Here is a 19,328-nt window from a genome sequence, read left to right as displayed (position 1 = left end):
ATTGAGGGCAAAGCAAGTCCAAGGAGATTCTGATTCGTTATAGAAACCATCACCCCACAAATACATACAGAACACTGTATACACAATTTACATACATACACTGTACATATTTGTGCCAGCATATATACATTTCTGCAGATGGTAACCTCCCAGAATGAGCTTGTGCCACTGCCGCTCCATTTAGGTTTGGTTGTTAGAAACTGAAAGCCCCAATAAGGAATCAATAGAGCTTAAACATTTGTGACTTTGGCGACTCCTAGTGGTGGAGTGATGGAGGTGCTGTCTCCTTCTGAGATTTCAACTCCGGCATTGCTTGCTACCGATAGTATCACTCAGTTTGCTGAAATTTAAATGTATTTTTATGAAATTTTCTATAGAAATCATGAGGCAATGTGAAGCAAAGCATCAGTCAATCTTTATCAGATTTTTGCTGACCCATTGGTGTGTCAGTGCATGCATCCCTTTTAACACTACTTTTTTTAAGTTTCACAATCCTAACACGTAAAAAACCTTTGCTGCATGCTGTGACAGTGTCTACAGTCAGATCGAAAATCCAATACACTGACAGTCTCCTATGAGCCGGGGACCCTTCCAGTTATCCTGTGAGATAGCAAATGAGCTTCATCCTACTGCAGCCTCCTCCTGTACCTCCACTCCAGAGGTGTGTAGGTTCTCCTCAGTCCAGAGAGGCCCTCCCTTTTGGACCTGGGCTCTATGGAGGACGGCCTGCGGGTAGAATGGGAAAGGCGCGCTCGGTAGCCTGTCATTGCCCTGGCCTAGTGCTTTCAGATCAGGGAAACAGTGGACACAAACACAGGTCTCAGTAGGGCTGGAGTCATCTGATGGATCACTGTCATTTCGACGGCTTGAATTTGTTACAAAATCTGTAGAAAGACGTAGTGTGCACATATTGAAGCAAAATATATTAAACAGATGCCAGGATGTTTCTCACCTGCAGCTAAATCACTCATTGATTGCACCTTTTGATTTGTATCCGTACCACACTAACCTGTGGAGCTCTGCCTCGGCTGGCCAACCTCCTGGCCCAGCCGGACCACACACTCCTGGTTGTGGTGAGTCTTCTTGGGTCCTTGATTGGAGGTCTTGTCCTTGGCCTGCCTCAGAAAGACTGCCAAGGCTAGAGAGACGCTAGAAAACAGCAGCACCATGCACAGGGCCAGCAGGGAGTAGAGCAGAATGGTGGAGTCTTCCAGGGCTGTTGGCACTGAGAGCCTGGGTACGTGTGGGCTAACTGGATGGGACAGATGGGAGGAATATCTGTGACGGCTCTTAGTCATAGGAGGAAAGACCTTCAAGATGAAACAGCAACCGCTGTTGCTTTTGACTGACTACTTCTAGATACAAAGGGATTAGACTTCCAGCCTCTTAAAGGTGTGGATCTGTTTTTACTGTGAACACAGTATATTCTAGTGTATAACCTCTAGACATGTAGTCATTCAGATTGATTCATAGCATGTTTTTTAGGGGGCATTTAATTCTTTTATTGGGGAGCCGATAGTAAAGAGATGAAAGGGAAATAAGGGAGAAAGAGATGAGGAGTGCCATGCAACAAATGTCTGACGGTCCATCGAAGGAAAATTGGTAACCTTGTAGCTCATGGTCAACTCGGTGCCCTAACCCTTCGGCCTCCAGGGTGAACTACCCGCTACCCAAAGTACAGTCATTCTCCACCAAGTACAACAACCAATCTTCTATCTCTGCGCAGAAGCAGGCACCCTCTACGTGCCCATTCAGCCCCATTGTACTGGAGTTGTTGGCCTTCCTTCCAGCCATAGTAACTGTATTTAGGTAAGCTTGTTAGCAAGTTGCTTCAATCATAGTTTGACAAGAGTTCCTTCTCTACCATCAGACCTTTCTAGTTAGCCAACTCTCTGCCCACTGAGGTCTAACTCGACAGAAAATGTACGCCTCCAAAAAAAGAAAAAAACAGAACAGAAAAAAGAAAGTCACTCAGTAAAGGTCTAAATCAGGCCAGCGGGGTCAGTACTCACTCATGCAGTGCTGGGAGCATTCTGCCGGGTGTCTGCCACAAACCTCAGCGCACCTCATACATTTCTTCAGCAGCCCATCGTAGTAGTGGCCAGGCAGGGCCTTGCAATTTGCAGAATCTAACGCAGGATGACACATGGTGTGACAGCAATCAGGAGAAGTGGAGGACACATATAATTCACTTCTGTCCGTTTAGCATTGCATTCATTGTATTCATTGTAAGGAGAATTCTGCTGTTACCAATATAATCAGCTGTTTCTTTTGTGTGTGTGTGTGTGTGTGTGTGTGTGTACTCACCACAGTAACTAGTGCATCTGCTGTTGACATGTGGTTGCTGACATACCCTATGACAGTTCATACATTCACCGACCAAGGCATCCCAGTACTGACCCGCATGGCAGCTTCTACCCATCAGCCCTGATAACCCTCACACTGACAGACAAACACACACACACACACACACACACACACACACGACAACACAGAGATACATAGATAAGTGTGGAGGAAACAATGGCAGCATGTAATACATATAATAAGATTATATAAATATGTGAAAGATATTATCCATTTTATGCACGTGCAGCATGTACCTATATGTAGGTTGTTGACCAGTAAAGAAAACAGGCATTTAGTTTATCATTCAAACTAAAGTCAGAATTTTTGATTTCATTATAGAACTTTTTTATCCCTCATAACGTTTTAAGAGAGTAGATTTTTAACCCCACCCGTCCCGCTCACCTACTGTCACCACAGTTTAGCCAGCTAGCTCCTGTTAGCTAGAGCGGCAGCCATTCCCAAGTGATTCTGAATCACCCAACTAGAGGCTGTCTCTGTAAATAAACATAATGGACAATTTCAGTTCAATAACTAACCTGCATTTTGTTTATCTCAACTTGGCTACACACTCAACCCAACTAGCCAGCTAACTGGCCGGGTTGGCTTGTTAGTTTGGATTTAGTTCTAAATTATATTAAAGCGAGGAGGCAGTTGAAGTGTTGCACGACTGTAATTCATCTATGGAAGGTGACACATCGCACAGAAAGCCGTGTACACGCCATGAACACTACTTTTACTTTTTTCTTTTTTGTTCCATCGTCGGAATTGCAGAACTGTGTTTAGCAAACAGGGAGTGCTTTCTGACGAAGCCTTTTTGGAGTCTTTCCTGGTGGTTGTCGTAGCCAGGCAAGTCTTAGCTTCTGAAGCTTGTTGGCAGTTGGTTAGCCTAGCCTGCATGGAGGCTGAGGGCACATGTGATTGGCTGAAAGGTGAGGGGGCAGGCACTGGTGACAAAATCCACTTTAATGAAAACGGAGAATATGAAATAAATACTAAGCCTCTCCTAAGTGTCTAAACTATACTAGTCGCAGTATAGTGACCATAGGCCCTACTTTAATGTACTGTACTATATATACTATATACTAAAAGTATACTGTGTTGTACTACATGTATTTATTGATTGATGTATTTGTTTATGTGTCAGGGACCATACAGATGCATACAGATAAGCAATGCTATACTACACTGCACTGTATGATACTATACATGGTACAAGGTAGAATGTATATTCTCTCCATATACAATATTCAGTGTACAGGGGCGGTTTACACAATAAGAACAAATACAAAAGAAAGACAAGAAGCAAGTACAAAGACATTAAAGTGCAAGTAGTATTTAGTTGAGTAAAGTGCAATGAATGAATAATGCCATTGGGGGGGGTCGGGGCAGCAGGCTTCTTTGCAGCTGTGTTGTTTTGTACCTCTAATCACGCACATTCGGCACATTGGGTGGGCAGTTATCATTGTCACAGGTTGGCGGGGTGGGCTTGTAGTCGGTGATGTTCTCTGGGTGTCATTACTGTGTTGAAAGTAGCCCTAGATTGTTTTGTGTGTACCTGAAATGTGCATCTTTAAAGGCACGGAACACATTATACTGAACAATATCATATTATACTAAACGATACTATTCTAGTATAATGTACAAGTAGCATGTTTGCTAACTGCTGCATCTTTCCGTTTCATCCCACAGGAGGACATCGCCTTGATGCACCTTAGATATACCAATGCATGACGCTTGTCGAAAAGAACACTGCACTTGCACCAGTTAAACACTGTATTATTTATTGTAAACTGAGTTGGGGGGAGGCTTTTGTACCGTGAAAAGCCTTTTCTGCCTTTGCTTCAAAAAAAAAGAAAAAGCCCTCCATCCTCTCAGAAATCATGTCTTTGTTCTCAAACACAGTCCTCTTCGCTCCGTTGAGCACTGAGTCAGCCGACTGTGAAAGACACCCAGATCTAAACGTCCTCCGCCCTCCACTGCTTTCACACACAGCTACGAGCCTGATTTCTTCTTGAGTCGATGTGTCACACCCTGATACTCGGCACTCTGTGTCTTACTCACGCCCCCTTTCAGATTTCATGTAAAGTTTGTACAATGTGTAATTATCATACGCACACGACTATATGTGTGCTATATATGTTTGCGTATACCCAGACAAAGCAAAGTCATAACTTATTTAGTATTTAGCTATTTTTGTGCCTCCTTATTGAGTTTTGTCACTATTTATCTCTTTCCTGTTTTGAGAGACTTAAAGCTTCTCATATTTGGTCTCACCTGCTTGGTGTGTGTGTGTGTGTGTGTGTGTGTGTGTGTGTGTGTGTGTGAATGTACCTTTAGACAGAGCTGCGTTCACAGCAAAGTAATCAAAGAGCTCGTTGTGAGCCGCCACTAACTTCAACTTCTTGTATTCATCACTATCGTACGAGTTAGAAACTGTGACAGCGCTGGCTGAGGTTGAGGGTCCGACTCCCACCTGGACCACAAACAGTCACCACAAATAGTGAAAAGCACAACATTCAGCTTGCAGATGAGACCTACCGTGGGTTGAAAACGGTGTTTAGAGGGATCCCTCACCTGGCGAGATGAAGAAGCGGTGGGAGAATCCTTGGTTTGAAGATGAGAGTGAGACAGGCCTCTATTTCAGCATGGAAGCTTATTTGGGTATGAACTCACAGTCTGATCTGGGACTTCCCCCTGTGTGTGAGGAGAATCCCCCCCACCCGAACACAGACACACACACCAAGGTTGGACCAATGAACAGTGCCTATAAAAGTAATCACTCTCCCTTGGACAATTTTGTGTTTTGCTAACACTGAAAGAAGTGGAAGAAGTATTCAGAAATAGGACAATGTAAAAATACTCTGTTACTAAGTAAAAGTACTAAGTACTAAAAGTATTAGCATCAAAATATACTCATCAGTGCTCATCATGCAAATTGGCCCATTTCAGAAAAATAACTCATATAACTGGATTATAATTAGAGATGCATTCATGTGTAAGCATCACTTTAATGTTGCAGCTGGTACAGTACAATAACATATCATCATGTATTAGTTGATTTATATTTTGTATTAACAATCTGAATCTGCTAACCAACCAGTTACTAAAGTTATCAAAAAAAAATGTAGTGGAGTAAAAAGTACCATATTGTAGTTGAGTTGAAGTATAAAGTAGCATAAAATGCAAGTAAAATACCTCAAAAATGTACTTAAGTGCAATAAATTATTAAAGTAAATGTACTCAGTTACATTCCACCACTGAAAAATCATTGATTGCATTGTCCAGGTGTTTGTCCTCTGCAAGTCAAAATGGCAGACGCATGCTTTTGACAACCGGTCCAGCCTTCATTCAGTCTCTGCTGATATGTTTGGTACAATTCTTTCCGTTCTCCTTTTAAAAAAGAAAAAGATCTGTCGAGTTTCATGGGTCCTTTGAGTTAAATAGCACCAAATCTGTATTTTGACTCGGCCCCTGCAGAGCTTTAACATTGTTGAGCTGGTTCATTCGTGGTCTTGGAGCTCAAGGTCCACTTGCTTGTTTTTTCTGAGGCTTTCCGCCACATTTGACCGTCCTCGGCAGATGGGGTTTGCTCAGTTGTGATTTTTGTAATGAAGCCATTCCCGTATCTTCAGCTTTATGTTTGGGGTTGTTGCATAGCTGGAATGGAAATCTTCTCCCATATAAATAGAATATTTATAACATGTCATTTATAGATTAGAAATCACAGTTTTCTTACAGGATTCCTCTGTGTTTTGCTGCATTCTTGCCACCTTCTACCTTTCACAAGCCTTCCATGTTCTGCTGCACAGAAGGCAACGCTGCCAGGCTTCAGGCTAGGAACGGTGTGTTTCTGCTGATGTGTTCGTCTTGTGCCAAATACGGTGCATGTATGATGGCTCGCTGGCTGTCGGGTCTGGCTGCAGAACCTTCCACTTTGTATGCCACGTGTAACACGTGTATTTCCCTTTGCTTCCACTGTTCACTGGATGCTTGGGAAATGTCCTTGTACCCCCCCCCCCCCCCCCCTTTTTAACAGGATTTTGACACAGGTGTAATGAATAACTTGGCTGCTTCTTAAACAGTTGACCACAATGACTCACTGTTTACAGCTATTAATGTTGCAACAAATGTGTCAAACAGTTGTTGAATTGAATTTGGAAGATCTGACTAAACCCCATTTTCCCAGCATCGGTGTGAAACTGGTGGGTAGTTCCACAGCATGTGTGTTTTACTCTCCACTGAGCACAAGACGTCATGTCAGTGTCTCATCTCTGCTTTAGTTCTCATATGAACCAGGATCTCTCTGTCCATATGCAGCTTAGTTTCAGACTGTGAGGATTTTTAAACAGAGCATGAAGATATTAAAAATATGAACCAGCGATAACCAGAGATTTATTTTGGTCCAATTTGTATTGCATAAAGCCAAGTCTCACACAGTGCCTGTTTGCTTAACTGACACCTGCTGTAATTATTAATGATGTATTTATATAGATAAATCAAAGTGAGTACAGAGATATCAGAGAAGAGTAGAACTTCAAGAAGAGAGACACTAATGGCAGATCACAACCAATCAGGAGAGGATTGAGAATAAAAAGCTTCAAACAATGCATCCACTTTGTCCCTCTGAGATTTTCAGGGAGGCTTTGCTGTGCAGCTGTTAGAAGTTACCGGAAATTCTGGGGTGACAAGTCATTAAAAGGTGTTAGTTTTGTTTTGCAACATACACGAATTTGGTTCTGCTTTGTGTCATTTAGTATTTTGGAGGAGAAAAATGGTCACCGAGTGGTGGACATGAATGATGGACCATGCCCTAAAATTTGTTAGGATAATAAGATTATCGTTGGATACACATAATTGGTTTATAGCTACAAAATGTAGATACAGTTATGCTGCAAGTTTGGTGCAAATGAGTAACCAAACAATAACCACACACGCGGTATATCAAAAGTCACCCCTCTTTGACTATGACCAACCAGTAAAAGTCGCTAATGCATTGACAAGGACGTGATCCCTCACTGGGTTCCCATCCACAAAAAAGTTAGATACAGGTACAGCTCTTGAGAACTGACCCTGGGTCAGATGAGAGTGAAACAGATTTCTGATTGGCCAAGAACGTTGCAAAAGCCTTCTCCAATAGACTGAAAGCCAAGTATTAAAACATAAAACGGTGCCATTTAATTGAACCGAATGACGCTAACAAGTAAGTCATCTTCTGGGTTCAAAGAGCAGGACTACACCTGAGCAAGTGTGCAGTAAATAAGTGAGACTTCCACTGCCGGTGCATCTGTATGGAAATCATCTGAAAGCAACCGTGTGTGAAACACGAAAATCCACAGGAAAACCAAGAAGTGAAATTTTGAGGAAGCACTGATAAAACGATGACTCGGCTCGGCGTTGAGTCACAGTGAAACCAAACGTTTGTCCACATTTTTACATTTACTGTAACCTGTGCTGAAATGTTGCAGGTCCGTTTAGGTAAAACTTTAATGGTGAAATCTAAAATGGGCTGTTGGAGGAACAAATACAGAGAGGTCAGAGCAAAGACTACCTATAAATATATAGGCAAACATAGGTTACATTTATTCATATTGTGACTCAAATAATGTGTTTTGTTCATGGATATACAAGACAAGGAAATGAAGGTTAGATATATACACACATACAACCAATTTGTTTGCGTAGTATTATCATTATCAGCTTTACCTTTTTCATTATCCAGTGTCTTTTCATCCTTTAAATGCACTCATGAGTATATTTGATGTGATTATTACAGTGTGTTAGGTAAAATGAATGGGTGGGCAGCATGGCAGCAGTAAACGTTTCGAAAGAATATAAAGCATACCATAGAAATCTAAATATGTAATACCTCTTTCTTCACCTGAAATTGAGGAAATGAAATAAATATGAGAAAATGCAGGAAAAACAATGTTGTGAAAATGTGCTTATGTGCAAAAATACAGTTCATTCATATTAAAAAGGCCCACCGAGTGCCATGCTTCGCAACTGACACCCATATATGACATGTCACAACATGCATATTTAGATGTGTGCATTACTGCTTACCTCATCAAAAACATGACACGCGTTTAAAAAACATCTAAAATTTAAAAAAAAGCATTATAAAAGCAAAGAAGTCCAGATTCAGGTGAAGGAACCCTAACCCAAAAACAACAATACAAATATGAAAGGACGCCTCTGCCTGCTTGTGTATTGTATTCTGGTGAAAAACCATAAATGGCAGTGATTGGTGTGAAGAGGGTTAAAGAAGCGTGTTTGTGTTGCCTGGATCACACCTCTAACAAAGCAACCACCTTCAGAAACCTGAACACCCAGAATAGACTCACTGCAGATGGGTAGTCAAATTCACGAAAGGAAGCCAGTTCACATGAGTAAAAAACGAAAAAAAACAACAACAAAAAAAAAACAGAACAACGTAAAATGGCCAAATCGTGACTGAATCAGTCATTTGGCAAGCTATGCAAAATGTCGAGTTAAAGACATGCTTGGAAAGGTCTTAAATGTCGGCATGCACGACACCAACAAGGAGCAGTATTCACACTTTTTACACCAAACGGTAGATTTATGAGGAATAATGATTTATTTTTGGAAACTCAAGAAGTCCGAGAGCTCTCAACCCACACAGGAGCGTGCGAAACTTGTGAAATAGTTGGGCATCGTTTTACAACCGGAACACTGGAGTACTTCTCTCGCAGCAAATTCTATGCAGCAGAGCATTAGCTCCAACAGTACCAGGATCAGACCAGGAGATGGAGACAGCCTGCAATATTTGAAATCTGTTCAGTGTGGGATCGACAGTAATTTCCAACCTTATCTCTGCGTACTTGTCGCAGATTGACAGGAGCTTACATGCACCATTTCCCCCGATTCATCACTCCTAATCCTACGTTTACTGATGCAGGGAGGCCGAGCAGCGGCAAGAATAAAACAGTTGCTCTTTTCTAACTTCGGTGAGAAGATGAAGTGTGAAAGATAAGGGTGTTGGGGCTGAAACTAGTCACAGGTGAAGGATTTGGAGGGGATGAAAGGAGCCTTACTACGGGTTATACAGAGTATTAGCAAGTGTATGAACACGTATGATCAAAGGATGAGAGCCCACCAGCTGTGCAGTGCTTCCCTGAAAATGTCTAGTAGACCACTGAACGTTTCCACCCACAAGGGGTATCTTTGTGAGATCAAACAGACCCGTGTTGCACTTCCACATTTGCTCTCTTCAGCGTTACGAGACTGACGGTATATCTGCTTTTCTTTTCACCCGCGTCGAGGGAGAACATGGTTCAGTATAGAAGAGTGGGGAAAAACCCAAACAGACGCCGCACTTTGTTGCGTCCGTGCAGGTGGAGGTTGTGAAAATGGAAAAACATCTGATGTACTGGGTCTGGTTTTGGTGCTCTCATCTTGTTCCTCTTCTGTCATGTGAACCAGTTGGTCTCGAGGCATCTGTTTGTCCCTTTTCACGCATTTATCATTGATGTCGCGTCTCCCGCGGTGTAGATATTCGGTAGGACCAAATCAGCAGATTACAACACAAAACTCAACGGCAGTATCCAGTCACTCCATCCCTGTAGTATTCAGTAGGTTCCTGCAACAATTTCACCATATATAACAGTTATAATTGCTCCAAATAGATAAAACGCTCTGATTCTCTGTTGAAAACCACATAAAAAGTCGATAGTTTTACCTAGTAAGTAAAGTAAAGTAGTACCTAGTTTTTCACATGACTACCCGTATGTGAAAGTGGTTGCTTGTAGTGATGAACTGATGGAGAATTATCATCCGATTTTGCAGTTCCACGCAGCTCTCAGTGTTTTTTGGCTTATTGTTTGGGTTTTTCGGGCCCGCAACTCTGTTTTGGTTCACAGCTATCATGGCGTCGTTTTCATCCGCAGCAGGCAGCTGTTTTCAGTGAGAAAGCTCGAAAAACTACCGTACACTACCTGCTCAGCACCAAACAACAGACAGACAACCTTAGCCAGTATTTGGTGAACAAAGTGGAGCATTTAGCGGCTAAAGAGCTCGATATTTCCCTCCAGAGCAAAAACAGAGCTGAGAGCAGAGAACAAGAGAATATTCACTGTATACTTATTCAACGGGTAGCCAGAGACACAAGTTCAAATGAAAGCTAATAATGGCAGCTGTTTGCGAACACATTAGCCATCAAACTAAAAGGAGATAATATGTCAGTGTTGTGTTCACAACTTGCTTGCTCACAAATGGACGCCTACACTGAAAATGATTAAAAGTGGGAGAAGAACGTGAAAGCATTTAACAGACTGAATTCTCTGTGAGGTCCAAGGGCTGCCTGACGTGATATCCATTGTAGTCACGACTGAAAACTGAGCCTCGACACCAGCTTTGGTGAAATTCGATTGGCTGAAGGAGCACATACCTTTTCCAGCCTCAGGAACTTCACAATCGGAACATCTTTTGTGCATTTCCATCCTGTCCTGTCCCATCCAAATACCTCATGCTACACACCACACAAGTTTTTCAAACACCGATTCTAGTTTGGCCTACTTGCCTTAACTTTGTTCTACTTTGAGTTCATATTATGCAACATAACTTTTCAAATGATTTTTCAGGAGTAGGGTGACGAGTCATTTTTCCATCTGGTTATTGAAAAGGTCATACATACAAAAATTTGATCATACACTACCAAAGCTTTGGCACAGCGCTGACCCGTTATAATACATCTATTGTTGACTGCACTGAGGGAACACGGGCTGCACTGGCTGACATTTTTTTACGTTGACATTCACGCCTGACTCCGTCAGCTCGTATATACCTAGCTAGAGGTGGATGTGAGAAATTCACCTTCTACTTTGTGCGTTTAATCCTCATTTCTATCCTCTCACCTGCCACAATAAATCACCCCCAAGCACGACATTCATCACAGAATACATTACTTGGTTTCACGGTGGAACTCAATCCTCAGCAGTGCAGACTGGCACAGCGTCCATAGTCGTGAGTCATACGGAGGCAGGAGAGAAAGTGAGCCGTGATATGAGGGAATGTTGTGAGTAGGCCTACTCGTGTGTGGAAGGCATTAAATTCAGTCTCACCTACGTCTAACGTGTCTTAATAAATCCACGCTAAACCAAGGAAAACGTGCGTCTGGTATGATTTCGTCACAAAGAACCTCATGTGAGATGATTTAGTTTAGATTTACTGTGTAATAATAACTTTGTGCTTGCCACCTCCATCATACAGATTTGTGGTCACGTGACTCTGGGAAAACAACGTGTACAGGAACAAGCTGCACAAGCCTCCCAAACTAAAAAAAAAAATTATATAAATCATATCAAACGCAAAGTAGCCCCCTGGATTAGCTATTGCTAGCTGCTCGGCTATCTACTTATAGGGTAACCAGCCTGCTAACCATGTTTGATCATCTGCACATCCCAGTTTGTGATGCTGTGGGTTGATTTACTGTGTGTTTAACACGGCTTTCACCCTTTTTGGTTTTCCTTTATTTGTGTCGTTTGCTATTTTCTCTTCTGGTCAAGCTAAATGAACTCATGTGTGGTCTCCCCTCTTTGTCCAACCTTGTGACAGAATACATGATGAGATTCAACTCATCTGTGTTTGGGAGTTCCTTCACAGCCCCTTGAGAAACGCTGGCTTTCACTGAATCCCCCATCGGGCTCCGTCTGTATACAACGTAGTGTATTCAGTATGATGTGTTCAGGGATCAAGGGAAAACTTGGAGTTCCTCCAAGGAATGAATCCCTGGAGGAAATATACAGTAAAGGGCCCTTCAAGTGGCAGTTCCAGGAAACTTTCTAAGATATACAATAGTCATCATACATGAGTGAGTGCATACTAACAGACACCCACACACAGGCTCCATATGGACATCCACTGACAAACAAGCACACAGGTTTGACCATGGGAGCAGAAATTGGCCTGCATTTTAATTGCAGAGACGAGGACATTGGCGTGTCCATTACAATCAATGGTCACATTATATTTTATGCAACAATAAAGAGTCACAAATAAACAAAATCTGTTTCTGACATCATATCACACACACACATATATAAGCGGGGGGAAATAGTACTGCAAATGATACACAGCAGGTCTGTGTTATGTTTTGGTTAGCAACATGTCTGTACAGTACAAAAGCCTTTGGTTGCGTGGCTTTTGGGAGAAACAGGTTACAATGTTGTTTTGCTGTACATTGACGTCATCATGTGATTTTTATATTAAGCTCCAAGGCACATAGATAATAGTTACTGCACAGAAAAGTACATATCCATGGCTGTACACTGTCAGACACAAGCATGTAAGTTACAACCAGCTTGGCAAAAACTTGGACTTTGGTCAGGATTATAATGTGAAATCTGCAGTGTTGGAAAAAAAACTCACTTCTGATTTTATTCATTAGACCAAAGGAACGTACATACCTTTTTTTTCTGAGAGTGTACCCAGCACGCGTGTGACATTGGCTTTTTGGCTAGTGAGGGGGACACAGAAGGTGGGATATGCAACCCTCCCCATGCAAGAACAAGCAGAGGATACCACAAACACATAGAGTTAATATTGAACGGTGCGTCCTCAGGAGGTGCACGTTCGAGCCCTTCGCAAATGAACTTTTGTGTCGGGGGAAAAAAAGAAGAAGACAGAAACGGAGCGCAAGAAGGCAGAGGTTTCCCATCGCTCTGCTTCCGCCTCTCATCTGTACACTATATATATGTATATATACAGGAACCAGCCAGAAACCTGGACAAATGCCCTTTTCACATTTGTCGCTGAACTGTTCCCCAGCGAGCAAAGAGCCAAGCCCCATGTCAACCCGAACAAACTTATTCAGAATATGACCTAATTTCAGAGAGATATGTCGGCCTTGTAGATTTCACAGAATTACAAAGGACGCAGCTACTGCGGGCATTGTCTCATTGCCTCAGCTGTCCCTTTAGCGCTACATTTACACTGGTTTTGGCACAAACCGTCTCATCAACACCTATTAAAACATCAGAATGATCCATTAAGTACATTAAGTCCATCAAGTATGGCCAGCGGCAATGACAGGCATAGTGTGTTTCCTTGTGTACGGTTCAGTTCATTTCAGCTCAGTTCAGTTAGGGTGGGTGTAAAATGTGTGTCAGCTCGTATTATTCTTCACCAGCTGTGCACGCGAGAGAGAGAGAGAGAGAGCGAGAGAGAGAGAGAGAGAGCAAAAGTAATTAACTGTGGATGATGAGAGAATAGTTCTCGCACTTCAGGCTTGAAGGCGCTAAATACCTTAACTGTAATGGGTGAGATTGTGAAATGAGTTTCTCGCTGTGACACACACACACACACACACACACACACACACACTTGGCGTGAGTACTCACAACGGCAGAAAAATAAAGACACATAGATGTTGCATGTTCTGGGATGATTCACAGGTTTTCTACATATGATAATCAAATTGCAATCCAAAGGTGTTTCTGGTTGTGGGCATCACACACACACATACGCAGTCCACTGGGTCAATATGACTCCCTAATGCAGAATTGCACCTCCTGCATTACTCAGACAAGGGTGCAAGGAGCTTACGTCTGTGTGCCACATTGTGAGTGTCCGTATATACATCATATGGAACTGTACCCACACGCATGCCTATAAATCTCTGCGTGTGATACTGCTTTGACCTGTGAGTGAAGATGACAGCAGAGAGAATGTCATGACAAATTACAGGCTGTGTGGCCCACGACCAACTGGGAGACAGCTACAGCATCTGTGTGCGTGGCCACACAATTATTTTCTGCGATAACCTCCCAGGACAGGCCCTGTCTGGCTCCTCATTTCTTTTGATCGCACTGATTGATGGCGTCTGACTTGACTGATGCATTGGGACGAGGTGACACTGACCCCGCAGCATATGGTGGATGACCTTATTACTGTAGAGGCTTTGCAGTTGTTTGACAAATCTCCCGGCAACCAGGTGTGGCCCCATCGTGGAGGTCCGCTTACACGGAAATAGATGCGTCTGCTGCGCATGTGGGCTCATTCAGTCAGCATTAATGGAGTGATAAGGTTTCCAAAGTCAGGTTATTGTGACAAGGTGTTCTCGCTCTGCTAGGAGGCTGTAGCTTAGTGAGGTCAGCCCTGTTCACGAAGCAGACCGCCGTTGTTTTAGCTAGCCAATCAACCAGCAAGCTAATTCAAAAAAGTTCAGTTTACTCGTCATGAGGACTACTGCTCAGCCTGTTGAGTAATAACTACAATGTCTCAAGCTTTGTCTTAATGTGTTGTGTTCTCGGTCGATACAATACATACTCAGGCTTCAGTTCGTTCTATCTCCTGCTCTCTGTGTCTCCTTACCCCGCTCTCTCCCTCCCTCTTTGACTACATGACACATTTTCCTGCCTTCTGTGAAATCTAGGCATTTTTGCAAGCACACGCTGGCTGAACCAAATGTGAAGCCGAGGGGTGGTGACCAACATTTCAACATGGAAATCTTACATTGTCAAAACACAGCACTTTACAAGCAGAAACGGGGTCTTTACGATGGCATCGCTGGCACGGGGAGCAACTGTTGCTGAGACCAGGATACAGTAAATTATACAAGTACAAATGATGGGTTTCACAAATATAGTTTCAGAGCTGTCCTTGATGCGCCACAACGTTACAGGAGTTTACGGCAGGGATTTGCCTTTGAAATTCGTTTTGGTTAGGGCACGGAGGTTGACAGAAAACCATTTCGTACATATGCAAAGTCGAGCTGTTTTAAAGAGAGCAAGGCCAGAGTGGCTGCCGAGATGTTTTCCCATCCGTCCGCTTAATCTATAATCCAGGATGTTAAATTCAAGAGTTTACGGATCAATGCAGCTCCTCCCGCGGAGATGCCAGCTAGAGCGGGAAAAGAGCGTCCTCTGTTTGTCTCCCTGTTGATCATGTAAGACCAGACCAATCAGCGTGAATAAAACATGACCATGAAACTATTCAGGGTTGTGGTTTCTGATTTTTGTCTTTCAAAGTCTCTACAGAATCACAGTGCCGGCTGTTTTCCCCTGGCATGTGACCCTTCAAGGAGGGCACGGATGGTGCTCAATCCCCTAAGAACTCTCTCTCTCTCTACCATGGGTGAACTGGCCCCGATATTTCTCCAGTGGGTCCACAGCAGTCCGCTCTCCGATCCTGCGTCTTGTTTCGATTTTGGTTCAGTCTGCAGGACTTCTGACAACTCGATAGAAGCTGGCAGGCATGAACAGAACTCTTATTTATGTTTTATTTTAGCATCACTTGTCTCTACAGTGTTGAAAATCGCTTTAGTCGAGATACATTTTTGTACCGCCTCAGGGCGAACCAGCTCAAGTTGCCTCATTAACCCAAATATCAAGAGTTCTGAGTTGGAGTCAGTGAACTTTCCCTGACCTCTGAAAACCCTTAGGAAATTGTTTATTTTTCACTTAGACTTTGTTCATGTGTCAATGTCCGTGAGCAGCAGCTGTTACATCATCCTCCTGCCCCCAAATCTTTGAGCAAGGGTCACTAGCAGTGCACTGACGGCCCATTAGTCTGGAAGCCCCAAGCGCCACCACTCAGTCTCTCTGGCCTCCCTGGGAGTTGCTGCTGTTGCTCCTCTACCCTCAGATGCTGGTCTGCAGTTCACCATTGAGCAGGGCAGCATTGTGAGTCTCCAAGTTGGCGTTGATGATTGCGGCGTCGTTAGCCATCCTGCTGCGGTCCGCCCTGCTGTCACTGCGCTCTATCTCGTCCAGGCCTGCCACCTTTTTCAGGCAAAGAACGTTCTGAAAGCTCTTCTTGAAGTTGTCCGACAGGAAGGCGTACAGGATGGGGTTGGCGCAGCTGTTGGCGTAGCCGAGCACCACGACAAAGTCGAAGGTGCTCTTCACAGCAGAGGTGGGCTTGATGGAGCCGGTGACGGAGGTGACGTTGAAAATGTAGAAAGGCAGCCAACAGAGGACGAACACCGCCACCACGATGGATACCATCCGTGTCACCTTACGCTCAGAGCGCTTGCGCTTGGTGGAACCCACTCGTATGCCAGACGACTTAACCTGGCAAAGGAAAGGGCCGTCAGTGGCTTAAAATCTCCCAAATACAAAAGCATAACATTCACACTGTGAGACATATAGAGGAAACATCTTTAAGTAATAGTTTGACATTTCGGGATAAACACTTTTGCTTTTTTGCCAAGAGTTAGATGATGAGGTTAATACCACTCTAACATCTGTCTTATAATATTAGGCTACAACCTGGAGACAGTTAGCTTAGCACAAAGCTTTTTCCACCTCTTAAGTCTCTATTAAAACGATTTCCTACCATCCGCTGTATTTTCAACATTATTCCCAGGACAAATGTTCAAGTTTCCCTATCTAGCCTGGATAGCCTTCCAGGGCTAGCTAGCTCGTGTTTAAACACACAATAACCCTGGTGTCCTACTGTAAAAGTTAATATTAATCTATGATGACGTGATGTTGTTTTTCAAAAAGAACTTAACACATAAAAACATGCACTGCCTTTGGCTTCTTTGACAACCGTTGACTACACGCGTATCCAACAGTGAATCTATCAATAAACAAGTGACTCAAATCTGTCTGTTCAACATTCTAGTCGTGTAGCCAGTAACAAAAATATCTATAAAATAAAATAAAATATATGTGGTTTTTCAATGAAAATATTATGTTACATTATAATGTCACACATGTAGGGGCAGGCTCTCACCTTGACTATAATGAGCAGGTAGCACAAACATATGACTGCCAGCGGCAGGAAGAATCCGATGAAGAAGGTGTAGAATATGAAGGCTGTGTAATAGACATCCTGGGGCTCCGGCCACACGATCCCACATACAGGCACCTTGTCCAGGCCACTGAAGATCATAGTCGGTAGGATGACTAACAGCGACACACCCCATACTGTCAGGTTAATTAGCTTGGCTATACGGGGCTTCCGCCATTTTGTGGACTTAATAGGGTGGACAACAGCCAAGTATCGATCGATGCTCATCACCATCAGACAGAAGATGCTGGTGAACTGATTGAGGGAGTCTGGGAGGGAGAAGAGGAGAGGGAGAAGAGGAGAGGAGGAAGAAAGGTGAAGTGAGGATACGTATCAAGTAGCAATATCAGTTGCTGCTAAAGCTTGTTCTCTTTATTAAAACAGGGGGAGAATGTGTTGGTAAGACAGCTAGGATGGCCAACACTGTTTGAATTGCAAATACGAAGAATCAAATCATTCTTACGTCTGTCCGTTAAAGATGAAGCCGCAGCCCGGAGACCGTTAGCTTAGCCAACCAAAGCTAACTTTTCCCCTGCGTCTTTTACAATATTTGCACCTTATTTAACATTCCATGTTTGATATTTCAATTATCCTATCCTTTGTTGTATATATGTCTTGTTTTATACATTGTATTTTTAATATTTGATATTTCATTATATCAAGCACTGGAGGGGGCAAAAGGGCATTTCATTCGAGATATGTTGTTTATGTGACAGATGACACCAGCACCTATAAATCTCACAAATGAACACATTATACTGTATCTTGTTAGTTCAACCCATTCAAAAACCAAAGTGTGAAAGCTGCGGTGACGACAAGACACCAAAAAAATAGTCATGCACATAACCACCATAAAACACTTTTTGTTTTTTGTACAGATAAAACAAGCAAGATACAATGTGTTAATTAGTGAGCTTTAAAGGTGCTGGTAGCTAGCTGTTAACCCCTGCTTCCAGTCTTTTGCTAAGCTAAGCTAACAGTATTGTAGCGGACAGAAATAGGAGTGGTATCAATCTTCTGATCTAACTTTTCAGCAACAAAGCAAATAATCGATTCCTTTAAGACACGCTCTGGAGCAACCCAAAAGTGTTTCTTTTTCGCATTGAAACCGCCCCTGCTAGTGTCCCATTGGCCCTCTGCTCTACACCTACCTACAGTCATGATCACCCTGCAAAGCACCTCTCCAAAGGGCCAGTGCACCAGAGTCAGCTGCAGGGCAATGAACGGCAGGCTCATCATGCACAGGACATCTGCCACCGCCAGGTTCAGGATGTAGATGTTGGTAACCGTCTTCATTTTGGCGTAGCGCAGGATGACATATATGACCAAGGTGTTGCCGCACAGTCCCACGGCGCATACCATGAAGTAGATGAAGGTGATGACCACCGAGCTGGTCTTGTCCTGGTGAGGTTCCCTGGTCTCTGAGATGTTCAGGTCCAGGTCAGACTCATTCCCCTGGATGTAGCTGTCGTACAGGAGGGGCTCAGGGATGGAGATGTTGGGGGGAGTTGGGAGAAAGGGCCACTGATCCAAGGCCATGATGGTGAGAGGTGTTTAGGGTATCAAAGGGCTAAAGGTGTAATTATAAGAGAAGGTAGATATTATTGGGTTTGAGGATGGATTTTAATGCACAAGGCTGGAAATAAGGGTAAAGGGTCCTCAGGAGTTAAGCTGTAAGATAAGCCTGGGGTACTGGGAATTTGAGACTTTGGGGCTCTGGGGATTGGGATGACTGGGGATTTTCGTGAGCGAGGAACCACAAGTATCACATTCCAGCTGTAGAGACTCAGTAAAAAAGCAAGAGAGATCTATGGAGAGAGAGAGAGAGAGAGAGAGAGAGAGACACAACAGAGTGAAAAAAACAGTACTATGGCTAAGAAGCATGCCTGAGAATATTTCCTTTGACAAATAATAATAGTCGTTCAAAATCCATGGCAGCAGTTGCAAGGTTATCCTACATAACTGCTTTCACGCCTTCAATCGGAGGGACATGTAAAATATTGAGAGAGAGAATGCTCCAGATATTTCCTTTACGTGTTGACTTCTTCCTCTCCTTGATTATCCTCAACAGTACTTATTCCTCTCAGAGCAAGCATTTGGCAGACAGAGACATGGAGAACATGGCCAAATCCAGACAAGTCCAGAGTTTGCATGATGTGCATGTGGCCATCGTCTCCTTGATTTGAGAAACCCAACAAAGAAAGACAGAAAAAACTGGGGTTGTA

At 43.2% G+C, this 19,328-nt stretch overlaps 2 protein-coding genes across 2 annotated transcripts; both read right to left on the bottom strand.

Annotated features, from left to right (window-relative positions):
• Positions 1-621: 621 nt before the first annotated feature.
• LOC139303662 (tumor necrosis factor receptor superfamily member 13B) lies at positions 622-2,422 on the bottom strand. The gene is made up of 4 exons (XM_070927501.1): positions 2,308-2,422; positions 2,013-2,129; positions 1,010-1,252; positions 622-884 (listed from the first exon to the last, which is right to left on the bottom strand). Exons 1-4 carry the CDS (start codon positions 2,420-2,422, stop codon positions 622-624), a joined length of 738 nt encoding a protein of 245 aa, XP_070783602.1.
• Positions 2,423-15,947: 13,525 nt separating this feature from the next.
• sstr2a (somatostatin receptor 2a) lies at positions 15,948-18,642 on the bottom strand. Its single transcript, XM_070926568.1, has 3 exons — positions 18,255-18,642; positions 17,047-17,372; positions 15,948-16,379 (listed from the first exon to the last, which is right to left on the bottom strand). The coding sequence occupies exons 1-3, from the start codon at positions 18,640-18,642 to the stop codon at positions 15,948-15,950; spliced, it is 1,146 nt and encodes a 381-aa protein (XP_070782669.1).
• Positions 18,643-19,328: the final 686 nt, after the last annotated feature.

The sequence above is a fragment of the Enoplosus armatus genome, chromosome 20, assembly GCF_043641665.1.
Source record: "Enoplosus armatus isolate fEnoArm2 chromosome 20, fEnoArm2.hap1, whole genome shotgun sequence".
Classification (NCBI taxonomy): domain Eukaryota; kingdom Metazoa; phylum Chordata; class Actinopteri; order Centrarchiformes; family Enoplosidae; genus Enoplosus; species Enoplosus armatus.
Note: the sequence above shows the minus strand (reverse complement) of the source record. Positions and strands in the feature narration are given on the sequence as shown.

What these genes read in the sequence shown, in the direction of transcription:
- LOC139303662 (XM_070927501.1), bottom strand. Translation starts at nt 2,422, where the DNA reads ATGGGTAGAAGCTGCCATGCGGGTCAGTACTGGGATGCCTTGGTCGGT. An exon ending in CAGATGCACTAGTTACTGTG is followed by an intron (nt 2,130 to 2,307) that starts GTGAGTACACAC and finishes ATCCTGCGTTAG; the next exon opens with ATTCTGCAAATTGCAAGGCC. An exon ending in GCCGAGGCAGAGCTCCACAG is followed by an intron (nt 885 to 1,009) that starts GTTAGTGTGGTA and finishes GTCTTTCTACAG; the next exon opens with ATTTTGTAACAAATTCAAGC.
- sstr2a (XM_070926568.1), bottom strand. Translation starts at nt 18,642, where the DNA reads ATGGCCTTGGATCAGTGGCCCTTTCTCCCAACTCCCCCCAACATCTCC. An exon ending in CAGGGTGATCATGACTGTAG is followed by an intron (nt 17,373 to 18,254) that starts GTAGGTGTAGAG and finishes TCTCCCTCCCAG; the next exon opens with ACTCCCTCAATCAGTTCACC. An exon ending in ACCTGCTCATTATAGTCAAG is followed by an intron (nt 16,380 to 17,046) that starts GTGAGAGCCTGC and finishes TTCCTTTGCCAG; the next exon opens with GTTAAGTCGTCTGGCATACG.